At 35.3% G+C, this 23941-nt stretch overlaps 3 protein-coding genes across 4 annotated transcripts in view; 2 read left to right on the top strand and 1 right to left on the bottom strand.

Moving 5' to 3' along the window:
* The window catches only part of LOC107696433 (transmembrane protein 74B-like), a 3639-nt gene extending 2363 nt beyond the window's left edge, over positions 1–1276 (top strand). The window contains exon 2 of one of the 2 annotated variants that reach the window (XM_016496753.1): positions 406–1276. In XM_016496753.1, the coding sequence (XP_016352239.1) occupies positions 455–1156 (702 nt within the window). In that variant the 5' untranslated portion in view covers positions 406–454 and the 3' untranslated portion in view covers positions 1157–1276. Of the gene's footprint in view, positions 1–237 lie in introns of both variants that reach the window. The other variant, XM_016496751.1, reaches the window with a different exon arrangement.
* Positions 1277–7305: 6029 nt separating this feature from the next.
* On the bottom strand, positions 7306–12982 carry LOC107696432 (proteasome inhibitor PI31 subunit-like). The gene is made up of 7 exons (XM_016496750.1): positions 12611–12982; positions 12216–12368; positions 12020–12102; positions 11148–11336; positions 7962–8015; positions 7552–7710; positions 7306–7440 (listed from the first exon to the last, which is right to left on the bottom strand). Exons 1-7 carry the CDS (start codon positions 12737–12739, stop codon positions 7389–7391), a joined length of 819 nt encoding a protein of 272 aa, XP_016352236.1. The 5' UTR covers positions 12740–12982; the 3' UTR covers positions 7306–7388.
* A 7415-nt stretch (positions 12983–20397) lies between these two features.
* Positions 20398–23941, top strand: part of rspo4 (R-spondin 4) — a 9051-nt gene continuing 5507 nt past the window's right edge. Inside the window, exon 1 of the mRNA XM_016496718.1 lies at positions 20398–20476. Coding sequence (XP_016352204.1) covers positions 20398–20476 — 79 coding nt within the window. The remainder of the gene's footprint in view (positions 20477–23941) is intronic.

Raw genomic sequence — 23941 nt, 5'->3', positions numbered from 1 at the left:
AAAGGTTTTCCTATGAATTAATTAGAGAAGAGTCCATTTTTACTGTGCATTGTGTCTTTCTGATTGGTCAATACGCTACAAACCTGATTGAGTTTTGGACACAGTTTGTATGGCGATTAGTACTGAAACCACATTTAGCAGTTTTACAGTAGTACAGGTCTTTTGTTTACAGGATGTCATGTTTTATTTCTTAAAAGAGGTTTTTTTTTTTTGTCAAAGAGTTCCATTCTGTGATAGATTAATTTTCTAGGAAAAAAAAAATTCAAGCACACCTGAGAAAAGTGATGTTCATTGGATCGGACTCTGGATCTGAACTGATCTGAGTTAATTGGTGTTATAAACATTTCAAAGACATCTATTGTACTGTACAAAACGTATAATATGTGCTACATTCTTTTTTGCAAGGTGAAACAAGAGGCATTTGATTCAACATGAGTGCAAGCGTTGAGTGTCGATGGAGTCTCTGAACGCAGTGGAGCTCCGTGAACTGGGGGATAGGAGCAGACGAGAACCTACTCAGGCTTCAGGACCGAGGCCCGCGGCTGGCATCGAAAACGCGTCGTTCGAGGATGAGGATCTGGGAACGAGGATTCGCGTTACCTCCAGAACATCTGGACCTGGGTTCATGTCCATCGACTCTCAGTCGAATCGGCTGCCTATTCAGAGAGAAGTGCCGTCACCGCGCTCCGAAGACGAACCTGAGCTCGAGTATAACGGCCACTCGGTGGACTACGGGTTCATTTTCGCACTAATTTTCCTCGTAAGCGGAATCATATTAGTGGTAATCGCCTACACGATCCCAAGAGAGGCTAAAGTCAACCCGGACCAAGTGACAGCACGCCATATGGAGAAACTGGAGATGTACTACGCACAACTCGGTTCTCACCTCGACAAATGTATTATCGCGGGACTTGGTTTGCTCACTTTGGGAGGAATGCTCTTATCCATTTTATTAATGGTGTCTATATGCAAAGGGGAACTGTATCGCCGGAGGACTCTCGCTAGAAGACCCATGAAATCGTACGGATCCATTAATATGAGGATGAGGCAGTTAGCTGAGGGAGATGGGAGGGAGACGCTTGTGGAATGTGAACCGAACACCACCACCGACGCTGCGAACGGTAATCAGGTTCCTTCTGGAATGCTAAACACGTAGCACAACCGAATCCCATTGAAAAACCTGTAGATTTGCAGTCCAAAACGGAAATAGTGCTCACAAGGCAGCTTAAATAAAGGTTTTAGGTAAGTTTAAGTTTTGAAAATCTGTAAATGAAACACCTCATCAGAGCCGCGGTTGCTGTTGCCATAACTTTTTTTTTTGTCTACTGTGTTGCCAGTCATCAAAAAAGAAACTTGGTCTAAAAAAAAAAACAAGCTGCAGATAAGCAAGTTGCTTAAAAAAAAATAATTATAATAATTTAATTAATAATTAATTGATCAACAGAGAAAACTAAATATATAGATTACATAAAGAATAGATTAATCACTTCAGTTGCCAAATGTATTTTAATTACATCCTTTCATATTCACATATACCTGGAAAAGGAAAAAAGCTGTTTTTACTCATCATTGGGTATATTGGGTATAAAATAAGCCTAAAAATGGCATCCCACAACTGTCCATATTTATAAGCAACTCTATAAAAAAAACAATCCCAAATTGCGTATAATAGATGGACATGGCAACACGTATCATTGCATAAGTTGACTATATATGGTTCAACAGAAAAAAATTACCATGATTCAATAAAAAAATAAAAAAATTGCTAATATTGCAATAGTGCCATCTGTCGGTTAGATTTTCAATGGTAAACACTAAAAATTAAAGTTAGTGGCAGATTTAAAAAAAAAAAAAAAAAAATCATCAAAACAAATTTTGAGCTAAAAAAAAAGAAACATGTCAAGGACATTTCATCTTCATTCTCATTTTACCACAAAAAATGACTCCTTACTATAATGTGAAAAATAATGATATATACTGTACATTTATACATCATAGTAGCAATGGTTGTACTGTCTTTGGTTTTAAAATGTCATCACTAAAAAATGTTGTCACAATGCAAAAACTTCTATAAAACAGGTTTCATTTTCTTTTGTGCCAAAATATACATTCTTATTTTCTCCTTTCAATTCTGGGGTAAAATATGATGTTTTCATATACAGTAACCTGTTCATGCTGCCTTGCAAGCACTGTCATCATATTAACCAAGTTGTAGGCAAACACGCAAAAACACAGAAAGTGACAGTGCAAAAAGAGAAGCAAAAAACTCAAAAGACTGTTGAATGAAAGCACAATGGTGAAGCGTCATAATAACTCAACATGCTGCAGAACAAACCACCATCAGCTACTTTACAAAACTTGAAATAAATGTCTGTATAATCTATAACATCACTATAGACACTATGAGTAAGCTATTATTATCCAAGGATGCAATATGCCTTAAGATGTTACAAAAGTTCACCGTGAACACATTTAAGCTTGTTTGTATTTGTATACTGTTCGTGTTTTGTATATGTGTCACACACTTACTCGTTGTCATCAACCCACGTTTTTGGAGTAGAAGATGATGTACCGCAACCAAGGGAATAGACATATGAATGCTTTAAATAAGATATCTATTTTACAATATCTATCAATATGGTAAAATAGTAGATTTGTGCTAACAATTAACAAAAATGTGAAGTTTTACTGTAATGGTGCAATATGCATTAGATTCCAGTAGAGAAATATATATTTCCATATCAATGTTCAGGTTACAAGGTTGTTGTCTTCACAATAACACAACAGATACATGCTACTGTATGCTTTAAGAATATGCTCACCCCCCCTTTTAAAACAAAGCTAATGTTATAGCACATAAGCATATGTACTTGATCCCAGATGAAGCTGTCCTTACTTTGGTTTGGTTTTCCTACACTCTAAAAAATGCTGGGTTAAATACAACCCAGCGCTGGGTAAATATGGACAAACTCAGCGATTGGGTTGTTTTGACCCAGCAGTTGGATTACGGCACAGAAGGTTGGGTTAAACATTCAGGCTAACTGTTGGTTGAAAACAACCCAATTGCTGGGTTTGTCCATATTTTACCCAGCGCTGGGTTGTATTTAACCCAGCATTTTTAAGAGTGTGCTGAGGTAGTAGCTGTTTTCTATAAGTACACTGTTCAAAAGCAAGATTGTAATCAAAACTAAGCAGATGTATTACATGTCTTAGATGTAGTAAAGGTTACCCTGCAGTGCTATATTTCCAGGTGTGGGGTATCCAAAATACATACCAAGTATATTGCTCAGTGTAGAACAGCTTTATAATGGCATTGAAGAATCGGTTTACCCAAAAATGTATGTGTACTCACCCTCAGGCCATCCAAGATGTAGTTGAGTTTGTTTCTTCATTGGATCAGATTTGGAGAAATTTAGCATTATATCACTTGTTCACCAATGGATCCTCTACAGTGAATGGGTGCCGTCAGAATGAGAGTCCAAACAGCTGAGAAAAACATCACAATAATCCAGTTCAAGTAATGAAAGTAATCCACAAGCTGTTTGTTCGTGAGAAACAAATCCATTATTAAGCCATGATTAACTTCAAACTATTGTTTCCGTTGTTTAAATACGAGTTCTCTATTCATAATATTGCTTTCTTCAGTTAAAAAGTCATCTGAATCAGGAGAGAAATATGCACAGATCAAGCACCTTTTACAAGCCAAAACAGTTCTAAACAAATATGTCATGGATTTTAAAGTGAGAGGACAACAGTGGATGGCTTTTTGACTGGAGGAAGCATTATTATGGATTATGGACTCATATTTTGGCCAGGAGTTTAAAGTTAAAACACCTTAATGGTAGATTTGTTTGTTTTTTAAATGTGCAGCTTTTCTCTTCACAAGATGTTAACTGATGGACTGGAGTGGTGTGGATTACTTGTAGATTATTGTGATGTTTTTCTCAGATGTTTGGACTCTCATTCTGACGGCACCCATTCACTGCAGAGCATCCACTGGTGAGCAAGTGATGTCATGATACATTTCTCCAAATCTGTTCTGATGATAAAAAAAACAACTCATCTACATCTTGGATGGCCTGAAGGTGAGTACAGTTTCATTTTGGGGCGAACTATTCCTTCAATCAAACTGGTAACTAATATATAAAGCTGGGGAAAGCATAATTCACATTGCATTAATAGACTTTTCAAAAGTGCACTTGTTTAAGTTCTTCAAGTGAGCCTTTGGAGTCACTAGAATAAAGGATATTATGATTTTTTTTTCACATGTATAAATGTTATTAGCTTGAATCTTTAAAAAGAAAACACAAAGTAAGATTTTTTTTTACTGATACACTAAACAATGGTTAATGAGAGCACATTATATCAGAGAGCGAGAGAGAGAGAATATTGTCACATACCTATAATTTATTTCACATATTAAATATTCTTTACACAATATATGTACTATGGCAGTGAAAGTCTAAAGATTGTTTGAACTACTGTCCTTTGAATAGTTGGTGGTGTATAAAGTGTGATGTGTTCGCTTGATGCATCACTTAAGTGCTTTTTAAAGTGAAATGGAGTAGTTGTAATGTTTCTTTGATACAACATTAAATTATAGTAAACATCTGTCATTTATTAACTGTAAGATGTTGGTTATGGTGTGATGTAAAGGTACAAGAAAAAGGGAAAGTGGTAAATTGCTTTCACATCTTCAATTGTGTCAAATATTGTCTTGTAAGCACAGAGGATCTAGTAATGAGCACACTAAGCATTTATATTACACCAAATCTGTGCTGTTGGTCACATTGCTCATGCACAAGCTCCTAAATGAATGTCCGTGTCATTTCAAGACATTAGGAAATGTTGTAATGCTTTTTCAAGAGGACAACCTGAACTGAGCAAGTCACTGTATTGAGAAAGTTTGGACTCGATAAGATTTTTTTTCTTTTCTTTTTTGTTGTAAATAAATTCATACTTTTTTTCAGCAAGGATGAATTAAATGATTGAAAGTGACAGTAAAGACATTTATAATGTTACTAAATGTTTCCACAAAAATATTAAGCAGCACAACTGTTTTAAACATTGATAATAATAGGAAATGTTTCTTGAGCAGCAAATCAGCATATTAGAATGTTTTCTGAAGGATCATGTGACACTGAAGACTGGAGTAATGATGCTGAAAATTCAGCTTTGCATCACAGGAATAAATTACAGTTTAAAATATATTCAAATAGAAAAGAGTTATTTTAAATTCTAATAATATTTCTCAATATTACTGCTTTTACAGTAATTTTAATCAAATAAATGCAACCACGAGTCATTTCCTGAATAAATATTTCAATCATATTGTGTACTGCAACATGTAGTAGGTCATCCGGGTATTCCATGCATACAGAAAATGTGCACATATTGCAGAAATACTAAGTGTAGTATGACAGTATGCTACTGTCTGCGCACAATAATAGGGCTCGTAGTCGTTTGGGCTGATTAGAAGCAGCTGCTCATCTTTGTTACTAAATTATCATCATTGTACAATCTGTGAAGGTTAATCATGAAGTCAGGCTATAAAGAGCTCCTAGAAAACACACACACACGCAGCTCTCTTAACACTGTAGAGGCTTAATGATGTGCATAATACTTGTGTGGGCCAAACAGGCTTATGTATTCAAATGAAATGCAGTACCACAGTACTTTTGGGCCAATCGCTCTGTTTTTTTAATGTAGAGAGCGGGGGTGTTTGAATTGCATGTGTACAATGTGAGCTGTGCATTTTAAGTCTGTAACCACTTCATGTATATTCAAGGCAAATGTGTTACCTTTTTTATAGTTTCCATGCGTGAAATAAATCCTTTTGTTGCTATACCCGTTTTATTCATTCATGTGCATGGAACAGCGAAGAACTTAAAAAAAAATAGCATGGTACAGTATTTGGATACTTAAGCCACACTTGGAAAATGTGTAAATATCATGCAAAAGATAACAGTGACATCTATTTTATATATATATATATAAAAAAAAGGTAGCACAAGCACACTTTTCAAGCAAAATATTTCATATTAAACAGGTTTGTTCATTTTTAAATAATAAACCAATACACAGAATGATCAAATGTATGTAAGTGTAAAAAGTTGTAAATTAAACAGATTATTGGAGTACATTTTACAAGAAAATACTACTTCAGGCTTTCTACTTCAAAAATGTACATTTAATTCAATGTGTTACTTAGCGTTTCTCTAGTTGAAATTTACTAGCAACTGAGTGAAAAAGGTTTTAAATTGTGTATTTGGGCACTTTGTGGTACACATTTTTCCATTAAATGTGAAGCACAAAGGTTTTTTTCTTTATCGTGACTCAGTTCTATATCTTCTAAAACCCCTAAACAAATAGCCACTTAATTCTCACAGTATTTTTAGTGCAGTCATGCTTCAAGGACACTCGAGAGTGTCTTTATCTCTGGCAGTAGAGGACAGTCACTGACAATTTGGCCATCATGACTCACTGTGGCCATTACAGGCATTGATTTCCACTACATCTGCTGCTGGTGCTGCTTTCACCACGTTCCTCTCACTGAAACCACCATCTCCAGAAGCTTTGCTTTCATCTACTGATACTTTAAAGAGACTGGAGAGCATTCAGTGCAATTACTCGTAGGTGAAAAGCCCTTACACAAATCTAAGCACTTGTAACATTTCAGATGACACATTTATACTATATTTGTACTCTTCTGAAGAAAATGTGAAAGTGCACCAAAACCCATTAATATTTTATTTCAGTAGTTTCCAAGACAACATTTATCATTTTAGTTTAAGTTTAATTTGAAGTACTAAAATAAACTAAAAGTAATAAATAAAAATGAATAATAAAAGGTATTAATTTAAAAGCTAATAATAAAAAAGACAAAAACACAACAAAATTACTAAAACATTGACTTAAATTAAAGTGAAAGCTAAATATAAAAAATTAAATCTAATTCAAAATATGAAGAAAAAACAACAATAGTATATGGCTGGGGTCCCTCATTCAATGAAAATTAATAGCAAACCTGAATGACTCAAATCTGACTGTTTTAGCAGGTATAAGACTTTAGCATTTTAAACAATATCTTTAATATCACAAAAATATCAATCACATTGGAGAAATGGGACAGAATAAAAGCAGTTTAACTGACCGATGCAGAATGAGTCAGTAGCAAAAAAAGAGCAGACAGGAAGAAAATATAGAAAAAATGGAATTATCAGTGATTTTTTTGTCAATTTCAAAATGAAAACCAACGGTGTTATATTTTTAATAATAATTCTTTAACAGAATTATTAAGAGTAGTTATGTTTGACCACAACATAGTTTATTCAAACACAAAGTGCATATCACTGCAGAACAGCGAGAACTACAGGATGTTAGTGCGTCTACATGAACATGTCGTCATATCCTGGGGGAGGCATGTGATCAGGGTCTGGCCTGAAAGGTAGAGCAAAACAAATTTATCAGAGGTGAGGATATGATGTCAAATGAGGTAATGGCAGTTTTACATCTGAACTCAAACTGTAAAGATCCCATTAAAGCTCTTACCCAGGCCTGTGTCGCCCAACCGGCCCGAAGGGGTCAAAGCGGGCACCAGGGGGCACAGCGCCGGGAGGAAGGACTCCAGGAATACCAGAGGAGGGGTCAAACCCTGAGCGAGGAAACCCGGCACGTAATGGATCGACGATCATCCCTCCTGCTCTTCCCCTGGAGAAAGAACCAAGAACAAGACCAATTAATAATTCAGTGAGCACGGTCGTTCCTTGAAGGTGCACTTATTCATTTGAGTTCATAAATATTCTTTGATATCTGTTATTCTAAGAGGGCAAACCAAGCATTTTTTTCCCCCAGCTGTTTTATTCTACATAAGGGTGGTCCAAAAATACTTCTGTAATCTACAGGTCAACATGCATGATGCATTTAAAGATGACTTTTTTACAAATGATGGGATCTCTCACCCGAAAGGGTCCAGATCGGCACCGCCGGCAGCAAATGGAGCCATCGGGTCAGGCCTAAAAAAAAACAACACACAAAGACAGACATTTCAGAAACGTTCTGTTACACTGTATTAAAAAGAAGTCTTACATTTTTTATTTCCGCATTTAACATTTTCAAAATTACATTTTTTATTTTTCTTGAAATTAGTTTTAGCAGTCCTGTGTTCATTATTTTCTGGTTAGTTATTCTGTTGGCTGGTTAGTTGAATATCAGTTAAATGCTGTGACAGTTGTTGTTTATATACATACATACATATGTGACCCTGGACCACAAAACCAGTCATAAGGGTCAATTTTTCGAAATTGAGATTTATACATCATCCGAAAGCTGGATAAATACGCTTTCCATTGATGTATAGTTTGTTAGGACAGGACAATATTTGGCCGAGATACAATTATTTGAAAATCTGGAATCTGAGGGTGCAAAAAAAATCTAAATATTGAGAAAATCGCCTTTAAAGTTGTCCAAATGAAGCTCTTAGCAATGCATATTACTAATCAAAAATTAAGTTTTAATATATTTACAATAGGAAATTTACAAAATATCTTCATGGAACATGATCTTTACTTAATATCTTAATGATTTTTGGCATAAAAGAAAAATCAATAATTTTGACCCATACAATGTATTTTTGGCTATTGCTACAAATATACCCCAGCGACTTAAGACTGCTTTTGTGCTCCAGGGTCACATATAGATAGATAGACTTTTGAATGACAGTGTATATATACACACATATAATATAGCATTTGTGGCATTTTTGCATCATTCAATGCCATAAAATGACATCATAATGCAAACAGCCAAACACACACAGTTTTTAACAACATCAAAGGTCGTTATTTTTGTTGATTTGATCGATTGTTCATTTTTCAGTATATAGATGATTATTTGGTGTTGTGGCACAACATTTGCCGGTGTGACTCAGCTCAGTGTTTTGAAAGTCTACAGGCTCTTTGGCTTGAACTCGAGACGGTGGCTTGGCAGCAAAAACATGTTTGACTGAATTACATCATGCCCACAAGCAAGTCGATAAATCGCTGACATCATAAAGAATCTGATAGGGGTCACCGTGAACCCAGGAAGGGGAAGTGGAAAAAGGTGAAAAGCCCTTACACAAAGATAGATTTAGTGGAAGACAAACACCTAAATCCATCTCTGGGTTTCTGCCATCTTTCTTGCTATTCTATCTGATTTTTATTGGAAAAAGACTTGCAGAGAAAACAGGAAATGAAGGTGAGAGAATCAGAACGCGGGCCGGATCTCTCATGGCTCCTTCCTAGTAAATATATAAATGTTTGAGTGGGTTTCATCCAACCAGACTTTACAAAATCCCCCAAACTGGCTGTTTTTGATGGAAGTGATGCTGGCACAGGGCATCTCTCACCCTGTCTCTCAGTCCACAGTCTGCAGCGCCAGACACACAAAACCCTCAGTGCTTCAAAAAATAGACACAGCGCAGCAGTGAGAGCTCTCACTCTAGACTCACACTGCTAAATATTAAATAAGAAAGAGGACATGAGCTGAAACCTACATAGCACAAACACACACACACATACAAAACAAACCCTCAAAATCCCAAAGCATGGTGAAAAACTACATTATCTATGATGCTTGTACAGAAAATTCTACCAATCAGAGTCACAGCCAGCAAATTGCACCAAAAGAGCTTGCAGGGAACAGGAACTCCAATGAAACACTGCTAATTATGTAATCGAGTCGGTCTCCCTACACTATCTAAATACTTAAATACAGTGGTGTGAAAAAGTGTTGGCCCCCTTCCTGATTTCTTATTTTTTTGCATGTTTGTCACACGTTTCAGATCATCAAACAAATTTAAATATTACACAAAGATAATGCAAGTAAATACAAAATGCAGTTTTTAAATGATGATTTCATTTATTAAGGGAAAAAAGCTGTCCAAACCTACGTGGCCCTACGTGAAAAATTAATTGCCCCCTCCTGTTAAATCATGAAAGAACTGCACTTAACCACATTATTTTAGAAAGCTTAGTTAAATTTCACTTGCCACACCCAGACCTGATTACTGCCAGACCTGTTGAATCAAGGCAGTTGTTGCTGCAAAGCGTGGCACAACCAGTTATTAGATTTAGGGGGCAATTACTTTTTCACGTAGGGCCAGGCAGGTTTGGACAGCTTTTTTCCCTTAATAAAATAAATAATCATTTAAAAACTGCATTTTGTATTTACTTGCATTATCTTTGTGTAATATTAAAATTTGTTTGATGATCTGAATCTTTTAAGTGTGACAAATATGCAAAAAATTTCAAAAACAGGAAGGGGGCCAACACTTTTTCACACCACTGTATGTGTATATGCATATTTAACCTTCAAATATATTGTTTCTACAGATAATAATCAGCAACTTTAAATTAATAGTTTTATATTTTTCAACATTGGTTTAAATAGAATTATGTCATTCGCAGTGCTTCATGGGATTGTAGCTCTTTCCCTTACTAAAGCCGTTAAGTACAGTCTTGCACTTTTGTCTTTTTGGCCGATTTCAAATACTTTTCTGCTTCAAATTAAAGTTTGTAATGTTGTGATTCACCTCATAGCTGGTTGTTTTGGTTCATAGCTTATAACTCTTTAACAAAGACTCTTTTAAAATCCCTATGGAAAAAAAATGTGGAAAAAATCAGCGCCACTGAAAAACTGGATGGGCACTAATGCACTCTATTGCAGAAAAGTTTCATTCTGCAGATAATTATCCAATCCTTTGAAATCAGAAAACTATTTCATCATACTAACAGTAAATGTTTTGTTTTTGTACTTCAGCATTTTTTAAATCATGGACATACAGACCATGAAAGCATAAACACAGGGGACTGACTATCCTAAATAAGTTCCTATTTCATATTTTAGCTGTTTTTAAACAGTACAAATTATTCAGTGTGCATATTTTCACCTGCCATCAAACAGATGTTTCCGAACAGAAGCTGAAATCACCTGGGGCGGTTACCATGGCAACAGCTGGCTGCTCGAGTACTGTTAGGGCAACTGTGCTATACAAATCTCCACAGACTGCATCTCAAAATGACCCAAAAATTCCCTTTAAAAGTTGACACCCCTGAAATCAATCTATAATTTGCATGAGATAAAGGAATGAGACACTGAAAGTTCACCAGTTGGGTGGGTGTCTGCTTGGAGGGCCTCTGGTCGGGATCAGGAGAGGATCACTGTGAGGGTCCCTTAAGTTTGAGACTCTTTCGCTTTTTGTCTTCTTCTCCGTCTTTCCTTGACGCTCCTCTTTTTTAGGGGGCAGCAGTGAGGACTTTAGCTTCGTGATCAGCTCGTCTGTGTTCTTAAACACACTGAAAGAGCAAAATGGATATGTTAGAACATGTATACATTTCTTTTTGATTCATCTATCCAGATTTTATTGATGTGTCTTGTGATTTATGATGGCTAGAGAACACGTATGATATTGAAACTGTCCCAAATACGTAGGCATTTAGCATTTTTTAGAGAAAGAGCTTGAATATGTCCAGAACACTATGGCAAAAATGAATGAATGAATTAAAAAATAAATGATCTTTGTAAAAATGTCATGACGCAAGTGATTTCAAACACTGAAGATTCTCAGATGAACATAAAGTTTGAAAAAATACTGCATTTATCTGAAACAGAAATTTGCAACATTATTAATGTTTTTGATCAATTTAAGCCATGCTTGGCAAATGAAAACTATCAACATCTTTCAAAAATATAAACATTTCCAAACCTTTATACAATTGTATATACACGAATATAAATAATGTTGCATCATTGTGCATATAATTTTTATAATTTTCCTCCCCTAACCCATGACTGTGTTGTGAAAAATGTAACGTATAATAAAGAAATCAAAATTTGCAACATATAACACCCCATTAACATGAAACTGGCCTGAAAGGTCAAAAACAGGCCAGAAAATGGTGTAAAAGCATTTCAGACAGTTTGCACTGATGACGGAGAGCATAAAAACCATGAAGCTGCGCCAAATCAGTTCACAAACCTTTCAAAAGTCTGCAGATTGGCTTCATCAACATACTCACTGACGTTAACTGTGAGATCGGTTACTTTTTCTGTCGTGGGGTCCTGCAAAAGATGTGGAAAAAAGTGTAAAAAACATTCAGTCTGACATTAATCTGTCATCCGTGATGATAGGCCGTGAAGTAATGACTGAACTGCATGTAATTCAACTTTATTACCATTAGATTGAAGATCAGGGTTGAATCCACCATGAAGGCTTTGAGCAGCAGGTTTGACTTGTCATCATTTGATCTGTATCTGAGTGCATACAGCTCCTTGCTTTCACTCCAGCCGGGTGGAAGCAGTTCTGACTTCTTCTCTCCATCTTTAGGCTGTATGGAAAATCGATCATTTCTAGTCAGGCAAATGTTTGCGATACCTTGCACCAAAACAAACTAGTAAACCATTTGCTGCAGATGTATGTTAGCTTGATATTTTACGTAATGCAATGACAATCAGACATGTTAAGTGTGACTTAAGTGTCTTTTTGTATGACATTTTAGTAAACACACATGCCTGCTAGTTTTTGCAACAGATTATCACGTATAAACAGTCAAAGTCACCACTGACTTACCTCATCTCCAATGCCCAGACATTTATAGCCATTTTTCACTATTTCCCAGTGTACAAAACAAATCAGAGCATCTTGGGAACAGGTTATAGAGTTTGCTACGCAGTTGAAGAGCAGCTCCAGTCCTGCCATCTTTAAACAGTGATATTCAGAAGAAATGAAACCAAAACAAACCGCTGTCTGTGTGAAAATAAACAGCGACTTCACTCTGAATGCATGGCGTATGGACGCCACAGATGTAACACTAAATATTTCGTTTGAATTTTAATATTACGTGCGTTTTGCAAGGTCTATAAGTTTTTTTTTAACTTGAATTTCACAAATGTTTATTTCTAATTTTGTTTGTCATGCTGAAGAGGTCCGACCAGAAATATTCCCGACTGCAAACAACTCACTGAACCTTCGTTCCGCTGACATTAAAAGCGAAGGGACACTTTTGGAAAATAGTTTTTCAAATAATTCCAAGCATCTGATTTATAACACACTTTGACACTAATCAAACAGAAACTGATATACCATAGCACCCGTTATATTACTTACATACATGTTAACCCGAATATTTTAGAGTTTATTCGAATTATTACGGTCGTTTGTTTGTTTGCCTGGAAATGTTGGGCGTTTTGTATGTGGAGTTTAGTGTGTTGTCCTATAAAAGATCACAATGTAAGTATTACAGCTTTTAATTAATTTATACACTACCTTATACAATGTAATACCATTCACAATACTTTCTTGTAACATTTAAGCACTTTCTTTCAGTCACCACCTGCATGTAATGGAGACTTTTGATATGAGTTTTATATATATATATATAATTTATTTATTCATTTAAGGTTTACTGGCTATTTATTTAGAAATAGTTACGTTTCTTGTTTCTTTTGTGTATGCATGTATTTATTTATTTAATGTTTACTGGCTAAAATATTCATTTACATATAGGACGAGGGCGTAAACATTATGTAATAAAGCTGAAATAATCACTCTTAACAATAATATACATCACAGTGCAGTGCATTAAATCCCTTCAAATGAGCTTTTTAATCTTTGATGTGCTTTAAAATCATGAAGGAAGGAAAGTTCATTGTTCATGGCTTTACTTGACATTCTCAAGCTAAAAATAACAATAACATCAACATCTGGTTTGACTTACAGTGCATTGAAAACACATTGCACAGAAGCTTGCTTCAGAGAGCAGGCCTGCCATCAAATCAGTGCTTCAGTGTTGCTTACATTCAGTTACAGCTCTTACTAGAGCCCTACGAACCTTTTAACTTTTATTTAAAGAACACTTAGATTCACTGCTTGGATATTTTCTGCTTTGACAGAATTTCTGGGACTTTCTCCTCTAGTAAACTATAAATACTGTATTAAACAAAATGCTGTATATAACTATAAACCACACTGAAAATCTGATCAATGAAGTGCGCTGTGAATTTCTGGATAGTTATGCAGTTTGACGTGAATTTGAGTGTTTCATGTAGTCTTTTAATGGGGTTAGTAAGATTTTTTTTTTATTAATACTTTTATTCAGCAAAGATGCATTAAATTGACCAAATTTGTCAGTAAAGACATTTATAATGTTACAACAAAAAGAAGAAGCAGCACAACTGTTTTCAATAATTTGATAATAATAAGAACTGTAAGAACTGCAGCAAATCGTCATATTAGAATGATTTCTGAAGGATCATGTGATGCTGAAGACTGGAGTAATGATGCTGCAAATTCAGTTTGCATCACGGGAATAAACCTGTGATATTAATTTAAACAGGAATTATTTTACATTTTAATAGTATTTCACTGTATACTATTTTATTGGATTTTTCAACACATAAATGCAGCCGTGGTGAGCATTAGAGACTTCTTTCAGAAACATTTAAAAATCTTAATGACCCCAAACTTTGGAACAGTAATTATATAAGAAAAATGTTGTTTAATATCATTTATATAGCATGTCACACTGCAGAACATTTCTGTCACAGCTTGACATTTCTTGTCAACAACTCATTGGCTCTCAAGGGAGTTTTGAAAATTGTCATGTTGCCATTATGGCCTCCAGATGTGTGTTTGATGCTAACAGCAATCAAGAGCCTGTGCGTCAGCTCAGTGTCGTCTCTGTATGATGGCACTCAAAGTTCAAGGGTTCATGATTCATGGCTCCCCTTCAAAAAAGGTTTGTACTACAGCATAAGAGTAATACACAGTACTGCCTGTCTACATTAGTCTTTACTGCTGTCATATGTGTACTCAAAAGTATCTGCTTTAATGAAAAGTGATAAATCATGGCAACAGTATATAATGTCTAACTAGACTTTTGACTAGACCACTTTTCATCCTAGTTTAGCCAAAAACGGTACATGAGGCAGTCTGACCGACATCTAAAGCAACCAACGTGCTGTTTAGGTGCAGAATAGAGGTATGCTTTTACATTTATTAGCAATCTGACTTATGATTTTTACCTGGCTTATGATAAGATGTGAAAAAATCTCAAAGATTTATGGTGAAGGTGCTAAATCTATATCTTTAGCTATATATGCAATCACCTGTGGATTAATCTTGCAATAGTAAAATGTATTTATTTACTCTTTACTTGTTTTTAGAAAATCTAGCTTGAATTGGGAAATTGCACATGATACACCTGACTTGCAGTCACCTGAAAAAATGCTGTAGAATAATTGCAAACTGCTACAATCCCTCCGTAGCAACTGCATAGCAATGTCCTAGCAACCACTGACAACATTCTAGCATTTGTCACTTTTTCCTCTCGCCGCAGTGAACAGACATGCAGGAAAACCCTGAAACAGGTTTTCATTTTCCTGTTAAAAACTGTAGGTCTTCAGCTTGGAAAGATTAGATCAGTTCAGTTCTCATAGTCTTGAGGATTTACTGTAAGCCAGAGCCAGCGGTCTTGAAGGCATATGTTGACTTCAGATCACATACATAAAATAAGGGCTCATAGTTTCAGTAGGTTTGTCCACACAGGTTCAGGTTTGCCTGAGAATAAGGCCACCATGTGTGAAGGTTTTCAGCTGTTTGCCTAATGAGGTCCTGGTCCAGACATGACGCAGCATTATCATGAAAAACAAGCTATTCAGTTGCACATCAAAGCCAGACCAGCTCCATGAAGCTACTTATCACAACATAGTAACAAGTCACGTGATAAAATATCCAAATAAACTGTATTATGGAGAGTCATCTGACAGTTAGTACTTCCATAGATTATTTTATTTATATAATTATTTTGTTATTCTAGCATCATGCCATACATCTGCAGAAGTTTAGACACAAAAACATTTCTGTAACCATAAATTGTGGTTACTTAGTAAAGGTTTTACTGCATGACAAAATTATAATAGTGTGGTTGCAAGTAGCATTGTCGTAAAATCAAACATTATCTTCAAACGAAATCTTCAAAACATTGCCTTAAAAACATGCCAATAGACATGCAACTATAAAATACAATGATAGATAGATGGATGGATGGATGGATGAGGGTGAATCCATGCTGAGTGTGAGATGTTGTTAGCGTGCTTTGGCTGCTCTTGTCCTGTTGAGCACATTACACACAGTCCAGGTGGAGCATATGGTCCTTGTTTGAGATGCTCTGCTACTTAATATATCTGAGCTAAAGTCTGTGAACACTTGAGCTTCTTTTCTTTGCACCTCAGAGTGAGTCTCCACTTCTTGTCTTTCTCTTTTACAGACAGATACTGCTAGACCGTTACATACACCTCTTCAACCTGTCAGTCAGCTAATATTGTTAAACCGTCTATTAAACGTTACTGTAAATGTTCAGTTTTGAAATGTCTGACAGGAGTGTGGATTGGTCCCTGAATGATTTGTTGAACTTTAAACCGCATAAACACATTTCATAACACCAAACACACAAAATAATGTTATTTTTAGCAACATCATATGACCCCTTTAAGGTGAACTAATGAATGAGTTCAGGCTAAAGGGAAACAAGAAGGTAACCAGGTCAGCATTAAATGAAACTACCACTTTAAAAGTCTGTAGCAAATCTTACTTTTTTGGCAGAGGCAAATCAATCTTCCTGAAAGGAACAAAAATTTTATATTTTTATATAAAAAAGGTTTTTTTTGAATATAAAACAACTTGCACTGTAATATCATTTTGATCTTTTGTTTTCCAGTAAAAATATCTAAACACAAGATAAAACATCTTGCAAATCAAAATTGCTTGTTTTTCTACTTGTTTTTAGAAAATATATATATTCTTTCTCCCATTGTAAAATTGCATATTTTTACTTTAAATTAACTTAAATGATTTTAGCAAATGGCTGCAATATAACAAAGAGTGAAAAATTTAAGGGGGTCTGAATACTTTCCGTACCCACTGTATATGATCCACCTAAAAACTTGCACTGTAAAATGAAATTTTTTCTAGTATAATTCTATAAACATCCCTAAAACAAGATCATTTAAAAATAAGATAAAAATTGATTTGTTATTCATGTTTGTTTTTTTCTCCCAATGGGAAATAGTTTTCTTTTTAAAAATTACCCAATTTTGTGACGTTTGTGCATATAAAAATGTTTCACTTGTATAGCGCACATATGGTTCCTTTTGAAGCTTTTTTGTCCATTCAATCCAAGGTCACAATAAGCGTTCATTTCATGGTGAAGAGCTGTGCATTTCTCCAAAACATCTTATTTTGTTTAATCCAGCGGGAATTGAAACAACATGAGGGTGAGTAAATAATGACACAGTTTTCATTTCTGGATGAACTTCTCTTTTAAATTAATGCATGCATTATGGCAGTCCTATGTAAAACATGATCTCTATCAAAGGAAATGGTAAAGGGAAAAGTGAGTTGACTCCTTAAAGATGTTAAAAGGTATGCTAAAATCTTAAAACAAAAGAATGGTATGTAATATCGGTTATGTATCTGTAAGTCTGTGCCTTTATCTTCTGATGAGAGTACCGAGCACTTCAAGGCCGTGGAGGAGAGCAGCCCCTCTCAGTACATCCATAACAGCCTCAAAGACAATCAACAAACTAGAACCAGCAGGGAAGCGGGCTCCCCAACATCACAACTGACCCAGGGCTGACAGCGAGCTTTGAATCCAGTGGAGTTACACTGATTGGAAGAGAGCGCCACGGAGATGTGTAGTGTCACTGCCTCATGGCGTGCCTCTGAACGGCCAGTATCTTACCCACCGCATCTGGTGTGTATTTAGCGGGATGTCATGAGTGCAGTGGCGCCTATCCTCCCTCCATGCACTTTCAGCCCGGTTATCAAACACAGAGTCGATTCGAGAGTTCACAACCTTGAGTTTGTGATATCAGCCTGCATGTGTGCATGACACAAGGTAGGCCTACGTGATTTCAGTTGCTGAAAGTCACTCAGATCATCAGATCATGGTATGTTGAAATATACCATGGTATTATATTTGATGAATTTTACTTTGACATTTACCACAGTACTGAATGTTTACCATATTCACGTACCATGCAATTTACATCACTTACAAAAACTAACAAAACATAATGGTACTACTATGTTTTCAGGACATGTACTCGAGTAGAACCATGTTTTTCTTTTTTGAAAAGACTATTGGAGTACCATACAAAATACCATGGTACGTGAATTTTAGTATTATAGTATCCCTTTTACATAATAGTACCATATACCATAGTAAGTACACCACAGTTCTTTTTGGTACTTGATTTGTAAGTGCTATCATGTAAAAAATCTCTTGTGAAAAGTACCAAAATGTACCATGGTACAACCATGTCTTTTTAATGAATACCAATGATAGTACCATGGTATTCTTTAAAGCACATATGTGACCCTGGAGCACAAAACCAGTCTTAAAGGGATAGTTCACCCAAAAATGAAAATGTGTTGTTTACTGCTTACCCCCAGGGCATCCAAGATGTAGGTGACTTTGTTTCTTCAGTAGAACACAAATGATGATTTTTAACTCTTCTTGGAGTTTTTTTGTTTTGTTTTGGAGTTTTTGACGCGCAGGCGCCAAAATGTGTTGCATAACATGAATATGAACTTAAATTATGGATTCAGACCTCATATTTATGAGGTCCATGTATTTTAGTGACAATCAACAATTCAGTTCTCTTCATTAGTCAATTAACTGAGGTGTAGAATAAACAAGAGACCAAAACAGTTTAAATTGTTAATTGGACAGTTACACTTGATATGAAAAGGAGACAATTAAAGTCAACAAGTCTGTTAACCCTCTTAACGCAAAAAGTGTGTTACACCACGTTTGTCTCACAATTTGTGTAAAAAAAAAGAAAACAAAAGTGCTGTTTGACCCAATGATGTAATAATATAATTCTTATTGGATAAATCACTGCACCATATATCGTAATAGGTTCAAATAAATAAAGAATAGAGAAGCTTGGAAGGACCTTCCCGTGGCCATGTAAAAATATTTGAGAATATTTCTGGCATCACCAAGAGATAATCTGAATATAATCTGATAATTCTAATATGAATCATTTAACAAATGTGACCCTGGAGCACAAAAGCAGTCTTAAGTCGCTGGGGTATATTTGTAGCAATAGCCAAAAATACATTGTATGGGTCAAAATTATTGATTTTTCTTTTATGCCAAAAATCATTAGGATATTAAGTAAAGATCATGTTCCATGAAGATATTTTGTAAATTTCCTACTGTAAATATATTAAAACTTACTTTTTGATTAGTAATATGCATTGCTAAGAACTTCATTTGGACAACTTTAAAGGCGATATATTTCTCAATATTTAGATTTTTTTTCCGCGCCCTCAGATTCCAGATTTTCAAATAGTTGTATCTCGGCCAAATATTGTCCTATCCTAACAAACCATACATCAATGGAAAGCTTATTTATTCAGCTTTCTGATGCTGTGTAAATCTTAATTTCGAAAAATTGACCCTTATGACTGGTTTTGTGGTCCATGGTCACATACTGTATATTATAGAACATCAATATGGTATCATAGTATATTTCAAAGTACTTTAAATGTACATTAATGTTTTTACATGCTGACATAAAGTCTTTCTATTGTATAAAAGAAATAATTTTTAAATAAATGCACTTGTTTTAAAACATGTTGTAAACAGCCCCCTTACTAATATTTGGAAGCAACAGTAGCCTAATTACCCACAAAAGCTGGTTAATCACTTAACTGGTTTGTTTGTTTATATCTGCTCATTTTTCAGTCTAATTCCTGAATTTGTGTGAAACATTTGCTGTTTGTTAAGACAGCCCCATGAAAAACTGCAGATGGCAAGCACAAGATGTATTTCATATATATATACGCTCACTCTTTTCACTTTCTTTTTTTCCCCACAGATCTTTAATGATACCCTCAACTTTATATGATAAAATAAACAAACCCAACCTCAAAGCTCCGGAGAACAGGAAGGAGATCTGCACGATGCAGAGCACCACAACCACAGCAAACTGCAATCTGTATTCCATTGTGTTTAGAAAAATAAACCTAGATCTTCTAAACCATCTAAATATAAAGGGATGAATTAGTTAGGCTAAGGATTATGTGTTGACAAAAAGGTAAAAATTTGAGTTCTGCCTCAGGTATGTGACATTAAAGGTGGAATACACGCAAAATGACAACCTGAAATGAGCACAATTACTCAACAGCTGAAAGGTAGATTGGACAGATGTTTGTGGAGATCAGGTGATGTGGGCAGGGTGAGCATCAGGCTATTAACCATGAGTTTCCATGAGGCAGAGAGGAGGCCGGCTCTCTTTCCGAGGCAGTCTTTCAGGCAGATGTTACGGAACCTGTTGCTTGTCCAGATGCATTGGCAACTTTTGGCTCTCGTCTCCCTTGTTTGTCAGACGCTTATATTGACGTTAGCTGCAAGAAAACGAAGTGGTAAGAACTTTTTTTTTTTTTTTTTTTTAATCATTTGTGTTTCATGTCTGCTTATAAATTTTTTTTTGCAAAATAATCAACTATACACTTACAAAAAAGTACCAAACACTATAGTTTATGGACATGTACACTCAGATAAAAGGTACAAAAGTTGTTAGTGGAGAGGTACTTTTTCAAAAGGTACTGAAATATGCCATTTAGGTACTAATATGTTCACTTTAGGGGTAAATAAGGTACCATCCCAGTGACAGCTTTTGTATCTTTTTTTTTCTGAGAGCATACCATGGTATTCTTTCAAGTATTTCTATATTCACCATGGTAGTGGAATTCATGTGCCATGGTACTTTCAGTATGTGCACTAATCCCAAATATTGCTTGTTTACACAAATGTTTATTTGTTATATGCAAAGTATAGTTCTGACTCTCAAATCTGATTGGATGAGCCTGATTCAAAGCCATTTATATAGCTATTATTTATGTGAATATACATAAAGAGTGTAGAGGTGTGTGATTATTAGTTGAATTCTATATTAATGTGAGGACTTCTACATTACTTGGCAACCGTAATATTTCAGCTTGCAAAGAGTTGTTTATTTAGATTTTTTTTTTAAATATATGAATCAGTGTGTATTTATTGAACATGTTGTCACCATTTAACAACAGTAATACGTTACTTGAGGCTGTGAGTTGCAGCGATTTTCCCTGACCTATTATTTTAATATGATACATTCCTGTACTATGTTCTAGTTGTTGTGATTTAGCATCCTGATGAAATCAGATACTTATCCTACAGAATTGGCATTATAATTTCACTTTAGAAAATGCTGTGTTGATGAATCCATATGTGATATAGTGGGTCTTACAGCATCACTTCAGTGCTGCTAAATATAGAAGATTTCTCTCATAAATTACTGTGATTGATTGTCATCTCCAGATTGCTACTGTGATTTTTTTTAATGATCCCTAAGTATATACTGGAACAAGACTAAATATGTTTTATTTAATATTATTTGGTGCATTTGGGGAGTATAGTGATATTGTGTAGATACAGAGGCAATAGTGAGTTATAGCGCATATTTTGTCACCATCTGAAAATACTTTGATACAGCAAGATGAAATGCAGTGAAATGATGGAGCGGGACAATTTCTGGTACTGGTGGTGTTTGTTGCAGTTTAGTGCTTTTAGCCCTGCTGTATCCTAGGCATTTTGTTTTTACGACTATTGAGGCTTCAGTTCATCCTGCATGAAAACTTTGTTTCCAAAGGTTCATTTAGGGTTCATCCAGTGGATCAGTTGTATATAATAGGCTTGTGTGTGATTTTGGAATGACACTTTACCAAGTAGTAGTAGTTGTATATAATATCATGTTTGCTATTATATTTTATAGAAAATTAAATATGCTATAGAACAGATGTTGACTCAGTGACTGAGACAATAAATGTTTCTTCTAAGTGTTAAACATGCATAACTTTCCCAGAATGAACAGTGTTACAACGAGTCTGAAACTTCATATCTGAGCTCTAAATGGAAAAAATTATATTAGAAAATAGCATTGTTTTTATCTAGTATTATCTATTATTTAGGAGTGTATAGCGAGTGGATCATACTATGTGCATATTTTCAGCAGAACGAGACTGAAATATAGACCAGTTGGTAATAAATCTTGATGCACTGTGGCAAGATCAGTCAGTTTATTTACCACTGATTTTCCAGAATAGTCACAAAGCATTAGATCTAATTTTTTGATGACTGATAGAATCTTTCCTCTGCATCATTATGCATTGCTTTAGGATAAATCTAATCTATCTATACTATTTAACCTGAGCTGGATGTTGACATCACTGAATTCAATGATGAACTGTCTTTAACTGAAAAATTTGTGTTTACTATTGTCATTTTGCATTATTGACACTATTTTCCTAATTAATGCTGTTCAGTTGCTTTGACACAATCTGTATTGTTAAAAGCGCTATATAAATAAAGGTGACTTGACTTGACTTATCTATCTTTAGATATTCTATCTATCTATCTATCTATCTATCTATCTATATCTTATCTATCTTATCTATCTATCTATCTATCTATCTGTCTCTCTGTCTGTCTGTCTGTCTAATCTACAGTATATATCTATTTATATAGTAAAAGCACATAAGCAAATAAATTTAACAGCAAAATTGTTTGAAACACTTATTTTGAATGTGTTTTTATATAACTAACCAATTACTTTTAAAAAACGTAATAATTCAGATATACAGAGCAGAAAAACACTTCTCAATTTGAGCATTATAGAAGTATCTGGCCTTCATTTCTTATTTGTATCTTTTCCCATGTTTTCTCAATTTCATTTGATTGACATCCATGCAGAAAATAGTGAACAATGAGAACGCAGCGGAAGCATCACGGCTTGGCTCACCGACGTCTTTTTAGACAGTGGTGTCTCTCTTTATTTCCCTAATGAAGGACATGAAGATAAGAACCATCTGGCAGTTTCCTCACATCTCCCCCCTGCAAACCCTCTCCAGTGGTTCAGTTTGACACGACACACGCAGACAAGAGGCTTCAATCTCCAGTCTTTGGCTTTGGCATTGGTCGGATGTAAACATGCATGCACTCTGTACATTAGCAACACATTTTGTGAAAAGAAAAAGACTGAGAGAGAGAGAGTAAACAGTTATTTAGCAGATGCTTTTATACAGTTGAATTATTACAATGACCAATTCATCATGGAGCAGTCCAGGGTTACATGTCTTGCTCAAGGGCACAGTTGTATAGTGGCACAGACTTTATAGATTTGGAGAAGATAGAACAAAACAAAAAGTGGCCATAAGAAAAATGCATATTTAGTAATATATTGTGTAATTTCAGAGTTTAAACGAAATATATATTTTGCATGTACCAATTTTAAGATTGGTACATAAAAAAAGTTATTATGATTTGCCATATGGGCCTAAACTTGATTTTTACATTGTGAATTAACCATGCAATGTACTTACCAATGCAAATTCTTGGTGTCGCTATGTGGTTTCTAGGGTGTTCTGGGTGGTTGCTAGGTGGTTGTTCAAGTCGAGAAGGGTCTGGCTGCAGCTTGGCGCTTGCACTCTCAGACTTGCATTCTCAGGCTTGCACTCTCAGACACTTGCGCTTCCGCTAGCGACGTCACTTGCAGTCTTTTTTATTTTTTATTTTGTTCTATTTATTGATTACTTTTTGTTTGAATCTCTCAACATTTTACAACAGTATAGCCAGGTGGTGAAGACAAGACAAAAGAAACTAAATTACGAAGTCACTTGCAATCACCACTTGCACTCTCCGATACCTGCGACGTCACTTGCAATCGACACAAATCGTGCGTGTTGCCAATGGAGACAAGACGCTATGGTGGTGATTTAATGATTAAAACTAATTTAGTACCGTAACCTACAGGGTCCTGCAAGAAAAAGACAAGACCCGCAAATCCGTGGCCA

Source organism: Sinocyclocheilus anshuiensis, unplaced genomic scaffold (genome assembly GCF_001515605.1).
Source record: "Sinocyclocheilus anshuiensis isolate Anshui unplaced genomic scaffold, SAMN03320099.WGS_v1.1 scaffold522, whole genome shotgun sequence".
NCBI classification, from domain to species: Eukaryota; Metazoa; Chordata; class Actinopteri; order Cypriniformes; family Cyprinidae; genus Sinocyclocheilus; species Sinocyclocheilus anshuiensis.
This window is presented reverse-complemented; position numbering and strand designations above follow the sequence as displayed.